This window comes from Phoenix dactylifera, chromosome 9 (assembly GCF_009389715.1).
Source record: "Phoenix dactylifera cultivar Barhee BC4 chromosome 9, palm_55x_up_171113_PBpolish2nd_filt_p, whole genome shotgun sequence".
NCBI lineage: Eukaryota > Viridiplantae > Streptophyta > Magnoliopsida > Arecales > Arecaceae > Phoenix > Phoenix dactylifera.
Window position 1 is genome coordinate 10,623,587 of NC_052400.1, and position 19,065 is coordinate 10,642,651.

Genomic DNA, 19,065 nt, shown 5'->3' on the forward strand with positions numbered 1-19,065 from the left:
TAAGAGTTATTAGGACATCTGCCTACCAAGCAACTAGTTGGCATCCAAGCTCTTCGGGGCTTTGGAAGAACTTTAGACAAAATGCGCCTAGATGCTGAAACTACTCTGCTCCACCCACCAGAATGGTCTTTATCCATCCCAATTATCTTCACACACTGAGTAATTAATGGATCTTGTAATGGCTTGTACACTTCTGAGATTTGCAAGCTTTCTTGAGAAAGGGATAGGTAAAATGATATCAAGAAACTCATCAATGCGTAAATCTAACATCTAATAATTATTCAACATGACCCTCCAATGATATGCATTATTTAGCATACCAATCATAATCAAGTAAAAAAACAAATTGATAACAATTCTATCAACACTTGACTTCAGTTGATATACTTAATCCAGAACAAAAGCAGAATTAATTGAACAGCAATTGCTGCTAAGCTGATGCTTATGGAAAACAAGAAAATCCGTGCAGGAATACTAAAACACAAGCAGAGATCTGTAGATAAACTCTCTCCAAAATAATCAGAGAAATACATACAAATAACAGCAATCAAATGATACTTGACATTTTAGCTGCCACATGATGAATAAGCTACTTCATAAATGATACAATTTCAGCTTTCCTGTAGATGAAGATTCCTGACTAAGCCAATCTTCATTGTTTTCAAAGTCAACAACATTCAAATCCGACAATTTTGATGGCTGAAGATGATTAACCATTGAAGACACAACACGTAAGTTCTATAAAAGAAGATGAGGTTTTGAGCTTGAAAGAATAATGTCTTGTAAAATAATCTCAATGAATATGGAAGTGTACTGAAGATTTCTAGAGAAAAGAATTAGAAAAATCTAAAAAAAAAAACATAGGACACCAATACAGTGAACATGGGATAAGAAATAACAAGGTTTAATCAACTAATCAGAATGCATAGGATAAGAGCTTGATCTACAACCATGCGCAAGAAGCCTCATAGCAACAGGTCCACCAAACCTCCTAGGAAACAGAATGTTGCTTGACGTAGAAAGTATATACCATGATGTTGGAAAGTATACCAAGATTGAATGAAAAAAACTCACATGTTTACTCCTTGATGCATGGAATTTCAAGAATTTCAAATTTTTTAAGGCACATCGACACTTTTAAAGAAACTAGCTTCAATGGTATAGACTTGTCGACTAAATATAATCAACGATAATTATTCTCCATAATTTTTATGGAACTTTTAATGCCTACATTATTCAAAATGAAGGATACGCCTTGAAACGATGGAAAAGGATTAATCAACATGGGATGCAATCCTCCATCAGAGCTGGCACATTTCCTCACTTCCTCTTAAAGGTTTCACATAAAGGTAAGAGCCTAGAAGAGGACATTTCACCTTCGTCCATGAAATTAAAAGACCATAAAGGTAAGAGCCTAGAAGAGGACATTTCACCTTCGTCCATGAAATTAAAAGACCATGGCAACTCGAAGGAAGACTATTTTTTAAGACTTCTAACTACAGGTTTAGATCTCCATGATAGTTGACTTAAACTTCTATTATGAAATCATCAAAAGACCTTGCTATCCAACAGAGCAAACAATTTGACTACTTACTCACCTAAATATTCTCTCCTTGATGGAACCAATAATTTGATCCAAGGATCACAATGTTGGTACCAGATTGCACACTTGTGGGTGAACGCACGGTACAATACTGTTAAACAAAAAAAGCCCAATTATTGAGATGGAGGGGTTGTAAGGACCCCAACCAAACCCTTACTGAGCTAAACTGCCTGAAACTGCTCGATTTTGAGCGATTCAGCCCAACAAGGATCGGAACCAATAAGTGATTCGGGCTCCATTTCGTACTGAGACCACGAATCATCTCAATTCATGGTCAGTACGGTAGGATACCATTTGAACTGGGTGGTTAGGTCCAATATCACATACCATGACTTGATCTATAGCCTAGGCTTGTATCATGATGATGCTTGCAGATTTGAAATTGCTTAGCCTAAACAATCAAGCATACTTTGACACCAAATTGATGAAGGCACTTTGATACTCAATTATCAAATATTTTGCTGGGTCTAAAGGATAGAAAACAGAGAAGGGAGCAGGAGAAGCGAGCAGGAGAGAGAAGAACAATATGGTAATAATACAATACGGACAATTTCTGCACATACCCTAAGCTCTATTAAACACCAAAACTTTCAATAGTCAAGTCTACTATCAGAAACTCAACACAAGGTTATATTTAAGAGAGAGGGTGAAGAGTCTAAATTAAACAATTCATTTAAAAGCTTTGGAACTTGCAATTGAAAGCATCTAATGTACACTTGTCCCTAGAAATTAGGTAATTGAAACAAAAACACAACAAATTACACTTTAAATAGTGCAAAATGATACTCCAATTGACAGTTGCACAACCAAGAGAAATGCAGGATGTAACCACAGATGTCTCTTAGATGCTCTTTCCCTATGTCCCATGTTTATTGCACGCATCAAGTTCTATATAAAAAGGAACATAGATTTTCTATCAGATCTGGCCAGTCTGCTCATTTAGAAAGAGAAAAGGTACATTATACCTCAAAAGAAGAAGACTACATTTCTCCAGTTTCACCAACATATGTTACGACAAAAGTATAAAAGAGAAGAATCAAGAAAATCAAATAAGGAAAATAAGAAAAAGTTAGAGAAAAAGAGAAGAAAGGATTCTGTAAGGTTCCATACTTATTTTGATTCTTTTTCACTAATCTTAAGTCTATGCAGTGAACCATATATTTTGTTTTATAATATTTAGCCACACACAAAGCAATACCCAAATTATTTTGCATATAATAATACCAAGAAAATTAAATCTGTCTTCTAGTAACTGTAGTACGTTTGTCCTAATACAACAGACCTTAAGAAGAAAAGAAATAGTAGTTGTAGGTGGTACCCATCTCCATCATAGAACAAGAAGAAATAATCCCATTATACCATGCAATAAAAATAAACTAACTGTGGATGAAACTTCAGAAAGTAACAAACCTGTCTTGTACTTTCTCAAGCCAAACCTCCATCCATGGTGAAACTTGATTTGGAGAATAGACAAGATCATGTGGAAGATTATCAAGTACCTAAAATTGAACAGATAGGCAAAAAATAGAAAGGTGAACACTACATATTTGAATCAAAAAATTGATTTTAAGCTTGTTATTCCCCACAGACCACTTCCATTGTTACCATGGTAATGTATAACAAGACTCAAGGTCTCAATGCCAATACCATACTGGTACCCTTATCCATAGGCAAATTGTTTGAGATAATATCCCATCAATGCCTTATGAGAGTAACACTAAACAAAAGCAGTAGTACCTTTTCACCTTCTATTATAATTATAGCAATATTAGAACAAGTACCTCAAGCATTATAACCCAGCATGGTTGGGGGTCTATGTGCCCTGTATAGCATAGAAAAGACAACAATTTTTAGGTCCTAATTTAATGATAAATATTAACTGAAACGTTTCGAGCTATCTCTACCCAAAAAAGGAAACATTTTCAGGTATCAATATTCCAAACACATCAAAAAGCACTATTGCAAATTTCTGCATATGATATGCCAGCAATAATCATGTAACTTAAAAACATAAAGCATATCGATTCATCAGCAAAATGCTACATAGTAAAGACAATTTCCTAGAAATATGTTTAGAGTAGATGTAGATACAATTGCACATGTATTCATGCTGCACCGTGCTAGTCTTAGCAGAACATGACACAGCACAAACACCATGCTAACAAAAGACAAATAAAAGAAAGTTTTGCTTTCAAAACTAATGTTACATATTCACTTTAAGATGCTATTCCAACAAAAATCTGCTAGATCCCAAATTAAGGTTTTTTTTTAAGGAGTAAACTAAATGAAGGTTTAAAAACTCAGTTTCCGTCCGAATTGGGCTTGTACAGTTTCATTTTAAGCAGTGTGGCTGTTTAGCCAGTTCTAGTCTAATATTTGGAAATTCAGTGGGGAAAAAATACATAGAAAGTATAATAGCAATAACCAGATGCCTCTCTAACAAATGAATCGCTGAATGATTTAGACTCCCTCCCAGACCTTGCTATAACCGATATTTCAGTTCCTTCTTCTTTATTCCTTCTTCCCTGCATTGATGTTGCACTTCATCAACCAAAATTCTCCCTGAAATAGTGTAATTTTCTTTTATTGCCTAGATAGCCTAAGTGCAGCATTTGTTTTCTTGATGTTCATAGAATCATAGGCATCACAATTCTTGCAGGTTGCAGGACAAAAGAAAAGAAAAAAATCTAGGACATTTTTTCCTAATTTAAATTAACTGCAACATAAAAAGATACCACGGCATTACATTCAAAGAACAAAATATCAATCAAACAATTGATGTTTTAGTGCTCTATTGCACATTATATGTAGGACTATCACCACTACCTTGCCAATTTCCAAATAATTCTCTTTCTTCTTTGTTCTAATATTATTTGTTGTTTCATTCAACTGCTAGGAAGTGTTTTTACCATGGTATGGAACCGGTACGGAACCGGTACGGAACCGGTACAGGATCGGTACGTATTGGTCCGGGCCGCCACCGGTACGGTGGACCTTGGTTTTTACCGTACCATCTCAGGAAGCACGGGGCAATATCATACAGGCCCAACAAGATACCAATACCGCTACAAGGCTTGATCACCTCCTGAACCAACACATGGTACTTTGTTGTGTTGACTCCAAGAATATAGATTCAGGGATTTATATATTGGTGCACATCAATTTGTACTAGCCGTGCCCGATCATAAAGCTAAGATACCAATATCGATACCCTCCCATATTGGTATCATACTAGCAGCTGGCTTTTGCCTCTCTTCTTTTTTTTTATTTTTACTATCCCAAAACCAAGAGGTACCATGTGCCGGTACTTACTATACCATGTATTGGTATGATACCATACCATAGCAGCAAGGTAACAGCACAAGTACCAGTACCAATACTTTAAACCTTGGCACCATCTGTTTGTTGTTTGCATCACAGCATATTGCACCATACCAGTAAGGTACCGATATGGGACTAATACCGAGACTTAAAATTGTTACTGGCAGAAAAGAAAAATTAATGAAAACACAAGTTGATCATGATAATATGGATACTGCAACTAAAGAAAATGACTCTAAAGAGTGATAATATCAACATATGATCTATTATCCAATCACAAATAGAGTATATGATTTGGAAAGAAACCATGGACATGGACATCAAACTAGTGGGAAACTTATTCTAATTTTATGAAGTAAAAAGGCATTATATAAGTAAACAGATGTATGACAAGAAACAATATATGTGCATAAAATAGGACCAGTCAAGCTAACTGAACAATAACAATAATGCACAAACACTCCAGCTTACCCCATCCACTTCTATCCGTTGCATCACGGCATTGTACTTTATACCTTGACAAATGACTTTGAACTTCTCCAACAGTTTCTAACTGCCTTTCGGCAAGAGATGGACTAATTTCTATAGAGCTATAAAAAGAAGGAGAAACGTACTTTAGCATAAATACTTGAATTTCGAGCAAAGGAAAGGGAAAAATAATTAATCACATAGCTTTTTCTGCTATTTGATAACCAAAATCAAAATACGCTTACAGAGGAAAATATTTGTAACAAAATTAGATGGTTCCTAGCATTCAGCAACATATAGGCATGACTAAAGTAGACAGTAAAAATATTATATTACCAATATAGTGGAGTGTTTTAGTTAAGAAATTAATATATATCAGTTATTAATAGCATCAGGAAGTAAATGAATAGTGTCAACCCCACTTGAGTTTTATTCTTATTCCATATTGCCTCATTTGTACATTGTGACAACTTATTTTTATCCAATATCATCAACATCTGAACCTTTTCCCGTCATAATGGTCAACTATGGAGCAGAGCCTAAAGCTGAGAAGGTTCAAAAAAAAGATGGAAGAAATTCTTAGGACAATAAACAAGAGGGGGACATACAAGGTTCGACAGACTGGTGTCAAGGGTCATACTGGCTGAAAACCGGCTCGACACTGTACTGATCTGAGGCATAGCAAACTAAGGGGAGGGAGAGGAAGAAGGAAAGGAAGAGCGAGAGGGGCTCCCCAAGAGGGGGAGATGGAGAAGGAGAGGGAGGGAGGGGCAAGGGAGAGAGAGGGGGGGAGGGCTTACAGAGATAGGGAGAGGGAGAAGAAGAGGGAGGAAGAGAGAGGGAGGGAGTGGAGAAGAGAGAAAAAGAGGGGTTACCTCGGCGGTGGCGGTGGTGATGGAAGCCCCAAACCTAACCCTAAACATTGATCGGGGCCCAAGATGTTGGCAAGGGCACCCATGGCATAGATCAAGGGTAATGACATCATCTTTGACATTGATCGAGGACAACAACTTTGTCTTCAATATGATACAAGAGTGACGGCATCAGTTGACATCGAAAGGAGAGAGCAGTCTAAGCGACCGAAGGAAGGATCGAGGGGGTTTATAAACTAAACCGATTTCGTGTCAATTCAGTTTCGTACAGGCCAAACTGCCTGGTTCGGGTTAGTTCGGCAAATGTTGGGGGCACACAGTGAAACTAAAATGTTAGTGAATAGGCAATGAAAAACGATCTTATTAGTAAAATTTTGAGCATATGAAAACAAGGAGCATCTGCTTGTTTGAAAAAGTCCTAGGAAAATGACAAATATAAGGATTTGCATTATTTAGGAGTTAGGACACAATAATAAACCAAAAGCAAAAATGAAATGCAATCCAACTTTCAATTTCAAATAAAATTTGAAATCATGTAATTCACCAATACCGATTTTTGTACACGTACCAATACAATGTTGGTACAGTGTCGATGGGGATAAGTTCAACATATCAACACTCGATACATCCTCCGTACTAAGTATCGATTTGTTATTAGTACAATAAAGCAATTCCATTATGGGGTGGTACGCATTGGTATTGCTAACCTTACCATTGAGACAACCTATTAGCAACAAACTTCAAGAATAAATAGTTACATAACTATTAGTGCAATAGTGAAGATCAACTACATATTACTTAGTTTGTCACTGTATAATTCTCATAAGACTCTCAATGACTCTAAGAAGATGAACTCCCTGATCTAATACAGTGAAGCTAGAAAAAAAGGCAAGAATCAAAGTCTCTATATGTACCAAAAAAATTACAATGCCTATTGTGCTAGGAATATATTGGCAAAGTCACACTATTGTATGGTTCATCTATATCTCTATCAACAAGACATAACTTTATATTGATGCATGTCAAAACAAATAAAACGCACCATCTGACAGATTCATCGCTATATGGCCTTCTACCCACTTTCCAAAACTAAACCCATGTCCAACCGCCTACTACATGCTGATTACTATTCAAGACAGCCTGGAACTATTTCCTGCCAATTTAATTTTCCCCTTTTCTTGGAGAGTTTTAAGGCCCAATCTAGAGTTTGGAAAGGTAACGACAACAATTCACCATGCAATATCAAACCAATGGTTAGTAATGCATCCAATCCATAATAATATAAGCTTCTTGCATCATGGTTTAATTTGTATATAAGCTTCCCATAGTACATCATTATGTGTGCGATGCCAATAATTTGATGCTAAACATAGTTACTAGCTTACTATTAGTTTATACCAACATATATCTCAAAACTATGTAATGAACATGTTAAACAAGAAGCAGCACAAATATCTAGGATGATTTATAATCCTAGATTTCTATAGATTATATTAAAAGTTTAGAATTGTAGGTTAGCATGTTATGATTTGAACTAATGTGTCTTTCCATGCCTGCAGATGCCAAGTAACAACATATAACACCTATCACAACAATCCCTAAATGACAAAAGCATGATATATAAATATCATGCATGACAATACCACATGAAATTATAATGAAGAATGCGTACAAATATATGTTTTGTAGACATCTATATGTGTGGGTATGTGTGTATATCCATATATATAGATAGGTGCATGTATACATCAATCCTCTCCAACAATTTTCTAGATCCTCTTTAGTTTTTTTTTAATTGTTTTCATTTGAAGTAAATTACGATGATGCCCCAATATCATGTTAGTGAGATACAACTATAATTAAAGAACATCAAAGCAAACTCAACAAAGAGTATGGTCATACGTATATGTCATATTATTGTAAACCTTTGCTGGTGCATTCAACATCATGTAATCCAATATACACTTTGCACATGTTCCAGAGCCACCCCCAATTTCAAATATCTGGATCAATATAAAGCAAATTTCACTTGAATTAGTCAATATCCCCACAAAAAGAAAGGGATTGATTAGTCATGAAGTATTATTGATAATATTAAACACAACAAAAATTCAGACTAGGAGAAACAAAATCTTAGAGAGATTAAACTTCAAAAGCATCAAATAACTGAAAAGGATAATTGGATATCATTACCCTCGCTCACAAACCTTATACCAAATATACAAGACTAGCAAGTCAAAATTACCTGAAATATTAAATATACGAATACCCAAGAAGTAGAACATTGTTACCAAAAGAAAGGCATAACCAATTCTTCTCAAATAATTATTAAAATTTATTTAGATTCGTTTCTTGTGCACAAAGGTAGGTCCAGTACCAGAAATTTTATTCCTAAGCCAAAATTAGTACAGCATACACTCAAAATCTTGATGGAAGAGCATAACAAATTTTCAAGTGTCTGTGTCTCTAAAGAAAGATATGGCTTAAGGGATAAGAATAAGCACCTAAGCCTGGAATTTTTTAAGATTTTGATTCAGTACTAGGTTTTCACCCTTTATTGAGTTTAATTTATATATAGGCCTGCATGAACTTTATAGCTGTGACTACCTTATACACCTCATACCAAAGACATATATTAATACCTCAACTAAGTGTCAACATCTTGATTGTCGAATATAATGAGTCAAAATTGAAATGGTACTTGAATTAGTTCATCTCTCAAGTCTCTCTCTCATCTTTTCTTCCATCCCACCATCCATCAACCTCATTCCATGTTATGAAACTCACCTAGACACCAGCTTGTTCGGCTGGCCAAGTCATAGGTCAAGGATCCAAGCATGGGTCAACCCAATAACTGAACCTTCCTGATCATTCTTCTTCCGCCACCCTCACCTTTCTTCCCTTTCCCACACATGAAGCAGCCCTTTTCTAACAGAATCTCTCTATCAATGTTCCATGCTGGCACTTCACCAATCTTCTTTGTAAAAGGATCTGTAGACTTTTTAGCCTAGATCTAGCCAAAGAAGCTCCAATCCTCCACCCCTGAATCTCACCCAATCTCTCTTCACATTAAAGAGAAGGTGGGGTTTTCTCTGGCAATATTGACCTATATCAAGGTAATGTTACTGGGAAACAAAAAATGAAATAGGGTCTTAGTTGTTATATAGAGGGGAAAGACAGCAAGAAAGCCTCAGATGCCAAGGATCACAAATTGGCTACCATTGAAGACTTTTAGGCAGTTGATTTCCATGTTGTTAACAATGATATTGACAACGATAATGGCAGCAAAGAAGTGGGAGCAGTAGAAGTAACCAAGTAGCGGTTGGGTTTAGCAATCAAAAGCGTAATGCCATAAGGAATGGTGGCTATAGATGGGAAGGAAAAGATGCCATCATAGAGGGTATAGTGGTTGGGAAACAAAGATTAAATAGAGAGCAGATTAAGTGAGATGACTAAGGATTTCTAAGGCCTTAGGAGCAACATAGTGTCCATAAGTTGTAATTACTTGAATTGTAAGTTAGACCTATATGCCTAGATATATGCTAAATGCTTTTGACTAATCAACTCTAGCAACACAAATTGCAATCTGCTCATGGAATCTTACAATATAAAGCACAATAAGTGAGCATTTAATTTGTTTATGTAATTTGTGGGACTCAAAAAATTTTGAGATAAAATTGGTGAAATCACTTCTGATGTTCCACAAGCTTACAAAATCTAGCTAGAAGACTGTCAAATATGATCCTTCCAATTCACTTGATACATTTCACATTCATGTAAAAGAGTTGAAAAAGAAAGGGTGGGCTATGACACAATGGTAAGGTTGCTCCATTGAAACCTGAGTGTCACAGTTTTAAAACATAGAAACAGCCTCTCTGCACATGGGATATGACTGCGTACATCTAACCCTCTTAAAACCCCAAAGTGGTTGGAGCTTCATGCATGGGTTTAAAAGAGTTTAAAAAAGAAATATTATTTACATTATCTTTCACCTCCTCCTAATTTACAACATAATTTCCATCATCTTTTTAACATGTCTAACCATGATCTATAAAAGCGACACATGGGTGGTGTACGGCTAGTATAACATTGATCAAGGTAGATATTGGTGTCTGAAATGGATTAGTTCCAAACCGCTCGCTACATTTTGATAACGGCAATCATAAAAAGCATGTACTATTTATGTCTGCTTTAAGAGTTTATGCATCTATTCTTATATTTTATTGATCAAACCAACAAAACTCAGTGTAATGCAAATTGAATATAGGCATCTATAAATGGCGGTTAAAAAGGTATTATAAATGAGTGCAGGTATATGGAAACAGATAAGTGTGGCCATGAGCAATATCCATTATAAATGGAGGTTGAAAAGACATGCACATCGCGGTTGTAATAGTGGTGCCGGTGGGACAAATAGAAATCATACCTTTAATGGAATTGAAAGGTTAGCTGTATGCATTATTGCTTCTGCAATACCATATGCATACCATGGCTGCAGGGATAGAAAAACAGAAACCAAAATTAACTATTAATGCAGTTAGATTGACTAAGACACAATTTCCAAAACATTGCCGAGTAAAATATAATGACACGCGCTCAGATCAAATAAGACTCACTTTACATAAAACATTCGAATCACAAATCAAATTACTTTGGGCTTCAAGCCCCCAACAAAAGGAAAAAGAAATGCACTTCCATCTCCAAAAATTTAGAAGCTGACAGTCTCTCCTTAATGATTTAAAATGATAACAACCATAATCATTTTGAAGGCCCTCGTAACAACAATCAAATTGCCTATCATTTAAATAATGGTCATTATGCAGTCATTTTATTTCTACAACTGCTACATACTAGGTGGACCTTAAATTAATCTTGATTATTTGGTAACAACTAACACGGGATTTGATGTCCATCTAAAAGAGAGTGGTTTTAGTTATAAATGTTGCTACTTTTATTACAAGAGTAAATTATGGTTCTAAAGGATGTCCATTATTTGGGAATTTTGTCGTTATTAAGACCCTTGTGAAAATGGTGAAGATTGGAATCGAATGATAAGGTTTACATCAAGATCATTCTAAGGTCATTCAAATAAAGATTCAAGTCAATGAATGTGATCCAACCTAGCACATTTACCGGGTAGAGATAGCCTTTGCAACCTGATTGCTTACCTCCATCTGATCCAAGTAAATCTAAAACTTACATTCTTTCCCCTTTACTACTTCGATCCACCAACCATCTTTGTTGCCAAATGGTAAATATGTACCCCATTATTAACTAATCAATAAGCAGTATGTGCTTGATTTCCTAATATGTATCAATGCATCAAGGTCACCTTGGCCGTTAAAGCCACCACTATATAAAACCATGGTTGGCAGCATAAAGTGTGAACTCATTAGCACATAGACCAATGTTACTCGGACATGCAGCATTGGTGCCAAAGTTTCCAAGTGCCCAAAAGTATCAGACATGGGGGCACATCTATATATTATATATGTTTGTGTAAATATGCATTAATTATGTCAACATTAGCTAACAAGTTGGACTTTTTGCTCTTTTAGTTCACAAAATTGATAAAAAGTTTGCTAACTAATGTGTTAGACTTAATAACTTTCATGTAGAATTGCCAAAAGTAGATATATGATGATGATGACATTATGATTTAATAGTATGAAGTGTCAAGAAGCAAGATTCGCCGTGTTGGTATCGGAGCCTGTATCGGTCGGCTGGCGACACGCTTTGGTATGCCTTTGTGCCGTTCCATGCCAGGCTCGTACCGACACGGCAGAGAGGGAGGGGAGAATAGGAGAGAGGAAGAGAAAGAGGGGGGAGAGGGAAGAAGGGAGGGAGAGAGAATGGGCACCGAAGGGCCGGAGCAAGGGCTTCTTGCCGACTTCACTTAAAATTTCTAAAATAAAAAAAATGGACCCCAACGGACTTAAAATTTTCAAATAAAAAAATGGACCCTGACGGACGAGAGCAGAGTTACTGCTCGGGCCCTCCAGCACCCCTCCCTCGCTCTCACTCTCCCTGCCTCCCTTGCTCTCTCTCTCTCTCTCTTTCTTCCTCTCTTTCCTTCCCTTTCTCCCCTTCCATTGCCTGTTTTTTATTTTGGTTGCCGGAACCATCCCGGTCTGCTGCCGGTACGGCTCGGTGGTACGCCCTAAATCGGATGGTTCGAGATGGTTCCGCAAACCATGCCAAGGAGTGTCATGAAGTGTCCCCAAGTGTCTAAGCGTCCAACACAATAAAAATTCTAAAATTTGGATGTGCGGATAAGAGAGGTGATGTATGTTTTCCAAGAACAAGTATGTCCATTTTCAATTTCCACCAAAGGCGCACATCCTTACCATCTTGCTTGAAATTTCTGAAAGCAAATGACAAATTGTGCCACAAATATGGGTTACATAATGTATTTTCTTTTTTGCAACATAGTGCAAATTTATTATCATCGGGGTAAGATCTCAGTATACCATCAACTTTCGTTCTTCGCCCATCAAATAAACCCTACAATCCATAAACAAGAATAAATAGACAAAAATTGAAATTCCAAGATTCAGGCCTTAGTTCACTTCACCTAACTTCCTAACACTTTTCTAGCTTCCATTCTATTTCACTAGAAGAAAAGATGCAAAGACTTTTTTAACATGCCTAGGAATCACATGCCCACGAGTTGAACATCATAGTTGGTTGAGCCAAGCACTCCTCTAATAAGCTCGATCCTACCCCCATTCCAATGCCCTCCATAAGATCCTCAATTATCTTCCCCCCACTAAGCCCTTGCATGCCATCTATCTGTTGCCTCTTCTGCAATGCCCTGTGTAGCACCGCCCTTCCTCACTATCATCCTATCACTCCATCTCCTCTCTCTCCATCACCCACTTGGCACCATTTTACTCTCCTCCAAATTCTTAACCTATGTGCTTGGCTATTGATTCCACCTTCCCGATCTCCTTCCTCCCCTTCCCCTCCTCTTCCCCCATCACCAACTTTCCCTCCCTTACATGATGGGCACTTGGCAACGACGGTCCTCCATTTCATGAACCACCATTGATCATAGCCTTGCAAAAGAAGGTGGATGGAGAAAAAGGTAATAATGACTGGTTATAACTTTTGAGTTCTTGTTGTCATGGACAATAAGATGGATCATTGATGGGGAACAAAAAGGAACAGAACGAGGTCTTGGAACAACAGATGGTTGTAGTCATATCTTTACTCTTAGCAATGACGGTACATAATGAATTATATCGATAACTTTAAGCTAAAATATAAGTATTGGAAAAATTCAACAAAAGATTTACGAACTATAGCAATTATCTCAATTTATGTGGAGCCTAATAGAGGTATTAGAAATTTCTCACTCTTTTGGAGTCATGAAATTTAAGCGCATGGTTGGTTGCATGTTTGATGCTCATGTACTATTGATTTCCATAAGTCGTATATACTATATTGCGCTTCTATGTAGCCTAACATTATTCCAGTCTTCTGATCTTGAGTAATGCATAAAAGCTACAAAATCAAGTATCTTGCAGCCACCCAAATTCAGCTTAATAATCAAATATTTATCTATGGATTTGAATTTGTATAAAGAACAACTTGTGTATGCTAGAATTTCATCTTTAATCCAAGCAAGCATAGCCTATCCACCACCAAGAACAAAGCTGGAAAAAAATCAACACAATCAAGGAACATCATATAAAATTGTAAGATATCAGAGTAAACCAATCTAGAACTCCGGAATTCCACAATAATGTGCATATACAGTCAATTCTGACAAGCTAAAAATAATATGAAAAACAAGTAAACCTGCTGGTAGTAGTATTTTAGGGCATTGCTATGTATGATCATAGACGATGAAATGGCTAAACAACAACAACAGTAGGATGGCACACATTGAAGAAAACTTGAGAGAATAGAAATGAAACAAAGAATGATTAAAAGAATGGTGGAATGGTTGAAAGAATAGCAAGAAAAAAAGGTGGGGATGAGGGAAGCTGGAAACACTAGAAGATATCCAATCAAGTGGATAGAATGCAACTCCAACCATGAACATTGTCTAGATGAGTGCAAAGATTGAGGTATTAATTTAGCATAACATATCATATAATGCATACATTGGTGATAACTATAAGCAAAGAAGCATAACGCTGAAAATATGCACATGCACATTATTGGTACAAGTCCATCACTTCGTATTCCCTATACATCAAAATTTGAAACATTAGTTTCCATTTTAGCTATTATGAAGTTTTAGTTTTGGCAATTTTTATGATTTTAAAAGTTTCAATCCAAGTTTCAAAGTAGTAATCAAAAAAATAAAGAATATTTTAAAAATAAAAATAAGAAAATAAAATAATCCAAGAAAAGTTATTATATGGCATTTTAAGGTTTTTTATGTTATATAGTTTCTTTATCTGTGTAATTGTCAATAATCTTAAGATGAATTTAACACTATATATAAGTGAAATTGCCAAGTATACTGATACTTTGTACTTTAAAGATATATATTATTTACTCAAGCTTTAATTATTTAAATATCCATAATATTTCCCAATTATGAACCTTTTTTGGTGCCAGGCACATTCTTTTTTTTAATTTTTTAGCAGCAGTCACCAAAATATCGAAGTAAGGCATTTCTTTCTCATATATTTGAGGTTAGGAGGCTGTTTAATCAAATGCATAAAGCTTTAGACTGTTACATTTGTTTTGTATAAGAAATATTTTTCTGTGAAATGCATTATATTAGTTGTTTGCAATAATCTTTTAGAGTGCTATAGTAAGAGTCATTTCAGAGGCTTCCATCAAGGATTAACTTTATTACGCTTCCTCTCTTTGAACTCCAGAAAAGGAAAGAAAAACCACTAAAGTTTGGTATTATATAGACTACATGATTATATAAATAAAAAATGACTATAAATATGATAACAAACAACGCAAAATTTAAAAGAAAACTAGTTTCGGTCAGTTTCCAGTGAAACTAGGGATCAGTTTTGGTTCATTCTATCCCAAAATTGATCAGTTTTACCAAAGCTTGAAACCTTGCAAAAAATGGTATTATACTTTTATATTCCTCTTCCATTTTGTAGCTAACCACCTGCATAGTCTTGTTTCTGTTTAGGATAGTACATAGTTATTTCTATTTTGAAGGCCCAATGCATACATGGAAAGACATGGTACCAAGGTGAACTTCTGACTCTACATATTACCAAAGGTTAAAATTCAAGATGAGCCACGGTATACAAGCCTTATGCTATACCATTACTAATATAGGCTCCTCACAATACTGACAGAACTTGTAGATATTTATGTGACAAGTTAGTGTAAGAATATAATTATGTGACATTTTTTGTCATGAAATTTGAATAAAAAAACTAGTTATTGACGCAATTTTATGCATTACGTTTTGCAGTAGATTGGTTAAAAATGCAACACACATGTCAAAACATGTATGCTTACATCATTAACCAGTATAGAGACATTTAATTGACTATAATTAAAAATATTGAACAAAGTAGCACGTATTAGCATTCTAATTGTAATTATTTTGGCAAACCAGTTTATTTTTCTGAACAAATGCATGTTAAGTGTCAACATCATTCAACATGGAATGCATATCGGTTACCATCTAGCATGCACAGCACACTATGCAAATACTTTAACCCCTATATTTAGAGCAAATGAGGGAGACAAGGTGGAGAGTTCTTTGATCCAAACCATCTAGCACATTGGAGGGGTGAAAGGAACATATGGGAAGAAAAAGAGGAAAAGTAAAGAGTGATGGAGTAAAATCAAAAGAATTATGATATGATATCTAGCATCCTGAAATCCAAACAATGCACAAACAACTACTTATGGGTTTGAGAAAGCTAATTGCTTTTGATGTTTATATGCAGCACATAAGGCCTTGATTCAGACTTCAACTCTAAACCCAAAAATGGGTTTATGTAGTTCTCGAAGGTGCCTATCAGTCACCATTCACTGCTTCTAGGCATCTTCATGAACAGGACATACTATCAAATAATGAAGTGGATATTGCCATTAGCTGCCTCTCGTAACCTAATGAATTCCTTTTCTTATTATAATAAAATCAGCCTCATCAGATTAACTATCAGACATATTCAGCATTGAAATGTATAACTGACTCTGGAATGAAAACTGCACAATAAATTGATTTGAAACTATCAAAATCTCCTACGTACACATTTGAAGAGCCAACACATACCCAAGGAGACCTTACCTTAAAAAGTTCCACTGGAGTAAACCAAGCAATATCATGCTGCTTGTAAAGGTTATTCAAATGCCGTATATAGGCACTCCTGCCTAGAAGATAAAAACATGCCCATAAGAGAAACTCGAAACAGAGTGTCAAAAGCATAATTAACGTTTGATTTGATGGAAGACATTTGACAGAATAGGAGATTATAAGCACAAACCAATTGCAGTTTTGATTTAAACACTAAGGTCATTATATATCTAAGATGGACCTTGGTTCCAGAAATTGAATCAAAAGGTAAAATAGAAAAATCTCAAATATAATAGGCATGGGAATGCAGGTTATGTAAATCAAAGCTAAGGCAAAATAAAGAAAATAACCAATGGCAGCACGTGGCTTAAGCTAAGATGCAGAAACTGACTGAGCTTTTGAACAAGCCCCTGATATATTTGCACCACTAAAGTTTCTTGAACTTGGACCAGAATTTTCCAAAGAGCAGAGTTTTTTAGCAAAGATTCTACAATCTTGTATTTATATATCCGTACATAGACTTACATGGCATTCTAGGATTTGGATAGATTCAATGCCAGCAGCCATTAAAATCTTTCACGAAGCCCTAAAGGATAAAAAAAATGAAGCATAAACCACCAATATGGGACCAGTCGAGCGGGCACATATCTGATGTATGGCCAGAATTCTAGCACCAAAGTAAGTCACCTCAATTTAGCACTGGTTGCACATCAAGTTGGATGTGAAGGTACCACTATGGAACCTTTTTCCCTTCCACACGCCCTTAAAGAAGCTCCGCAAAAACTGGAGCCTGCCCCTATCCTGGTATGCCCAGGCCTACTCTTGGATGATTTTGATTCTCCATCACCTGCTCATAGCTTCAAGAACCTGGATTCTATGTGGTTCTCAACTGATTATCTCGTGTAATTTGAATGAAGACTGTCTCACTATGATGAATTTTCCCATGGAATTTATGAAAACTTGCCGTAACCCTAAACCCTTCGTCCCCAAGCTACCCAAGAAATAGACTTGTGAGAAACTATACCGCTTTCTGATTCCAGGATCCTAGGAAGCTAATTGCGAAACGTAATTAAGGAGAAGTATTCCTTCCTGCCCTATATATGGGAAAAGAAGGGAGAGAGAAGTGGCAAAGATAGTTCGAGGGATGTACCTTCGAGCTGATTGAACCGAATGCTTCTATCGAGCACTCCAACCGGCCCGGATCGCTTGGAGAAATATCCGTGGTTCGGATCATACAATGCGGAGCGGATGAAGTCGCGGACCTGAACATCGAATCACGAATGATGAATGGGAGGAGAAAGAAATAAAGAGGAAAAAAATTGAATGTTATGGCTTTGAATAAAGAGCTCAAAAGGAGATCTAACCAGAATGGGCTTCTCACCAACGATGTCCGTCGAGAAGAAAGCCAGACGTATCCTCTGGAACTGCGCCCTACAAAGAACTAAGCAGGGGAAAAGAATTAAAGGAGAACGGACTCAAGAAGAAATGAGAGAGAGAGAGAGAGAGAGGATGAGAAGGCGAACGTTTGGCTGCTCGGAACGCGAGAGACGATGGGGCTCCCCTGGAGCGGCACACCATCATGGAGCTGAAGGTCGCCAGCGCCGACTCGGGCCTGGGAAATGGTAGGGGACTCGGCTGGACCGTGACGCCGGGCTTCCTAAATAGTCGCAATCGCCGCGTGCAATGCATGTGACTGCATCCGGTTTGGCTGGAGCCCAACCCGATCCAAACCCTATCTGCTTACAACGCTCCCAACGAAATTGATCGATTACCCACGGCTGTTGAACGAGAGAAGAAAATATGGGGTGGTCTGGTAGCCAAGGCAACCGAAGATGAGATTGCAGCAGCTCTCTACTCTATGCCATGAGACAAAAATCAAATGGGATTAGCACCGAGAAAGAAAATATGGGGTGGGCTTTTTATTGTACCATAGTTTTCTTCGTGCCAATCTTAAAAGAAGAAATCCAAAAGTTGGAAATTTCTCTTACTAATGGAGTTGCCCAATACACCAAACATGCTATTCATCACTATACAGTACACGGTTACATGATACATGCTTAGCAAATTAGTAATCTAGCAGCCCAATACATAACTTCAAATGAATTGATACAGAGTTCTCAAAGCATCATGTTCATTAGTATCCACTATATGGCCAAGTGATGCATACTCGTCGATATTCTAATATATACTCGTTGATTTCGTAATATATACTGGAAGCTTTTTTGATACACACCAGCGGTAATCCAATACACACATCGAGGCAAATCGATATATAATTTTCAGAACATGCTTTTTACTAGTACACACTACATAGCCAGGAGATATACACCAAACAAATTAGTTATCTAGCAAGTCATACATACCTCTAGGTAGATCGATATATAGTTTTCAGAATACTACGTTCATCAATACTAGTACACAGTATATAATTTTCTGACTTTGTTTAATATAAGAAATTATATACATATTGTCATGCCCCGAACCAACACCCGAGTCGGGACACGTAACACGGCCGCACAAAGGCAAAGTCCTAGAGAATATGCTAAGCCTGAGATGAATGA

General features: G+C 36.6%; 1 protein-coding gene across 3 annotated transcripts in view; it reads right to left on the reverse strand.

The window, feature by feature from the left end:
- LOC103705689 (protein arginine methyltransferase NDUFAF7 homolog, mitochondrial) overlaps window positions 1-18,142 on the reverse strand; it is a 30,266-nt gene extending 12,124 nt beyond the window's left edge. For all 3 annotated transcript variants that reach the window (XR_001879362.3, XM_008789502.3, XM_017842419.3), the window contains exons 1-10: window positions 18,028-18,142; window positions 17,869-17,945; window positions 17,655-17,766; window positions 16,499-16,581; window positions 10,691-10,756; window positions 8,167-8,267; window positions 5,396-5,514; window positions 3,385-3,425; window positions 3,014-3,102; window positions 27-207 (exon numbers count right to left, since the gene is read on the reverse strand). Coding sequence is in view for 2 of the 3 variants with exons in the window: in XM_008789502.3 (XP_008787724.2) it covers window positions 27-207; window positions 3,014-3,102; window positions 3,385-3,425; window positions 5,396-5,514; window positions 8,167-8,267; window positions 10,691-10,756; window positions 16,499-16,581; window positions 17,655-17,766; window positions 17,869-17,945; window positions 18,028-18,085 (927 nt within the window). In the remaining variant the exon portion in view is untranslated. The remainder of the gene's footprint in view (window positions 1-26; window positions 208-3,013; window positions 3,103-3,384; window positions 3,426-5,395; window positions 5,515-8,166; window positions 8,268-10,690; window positions 10,757-16,498; window positions 16,582-17,654; window positions 17,767-17,868; window positions 17,946-18,027) is intronic.
- Between the last annotated feature and the right edge of the window lie 923 nt (window positions 18,143-19,065).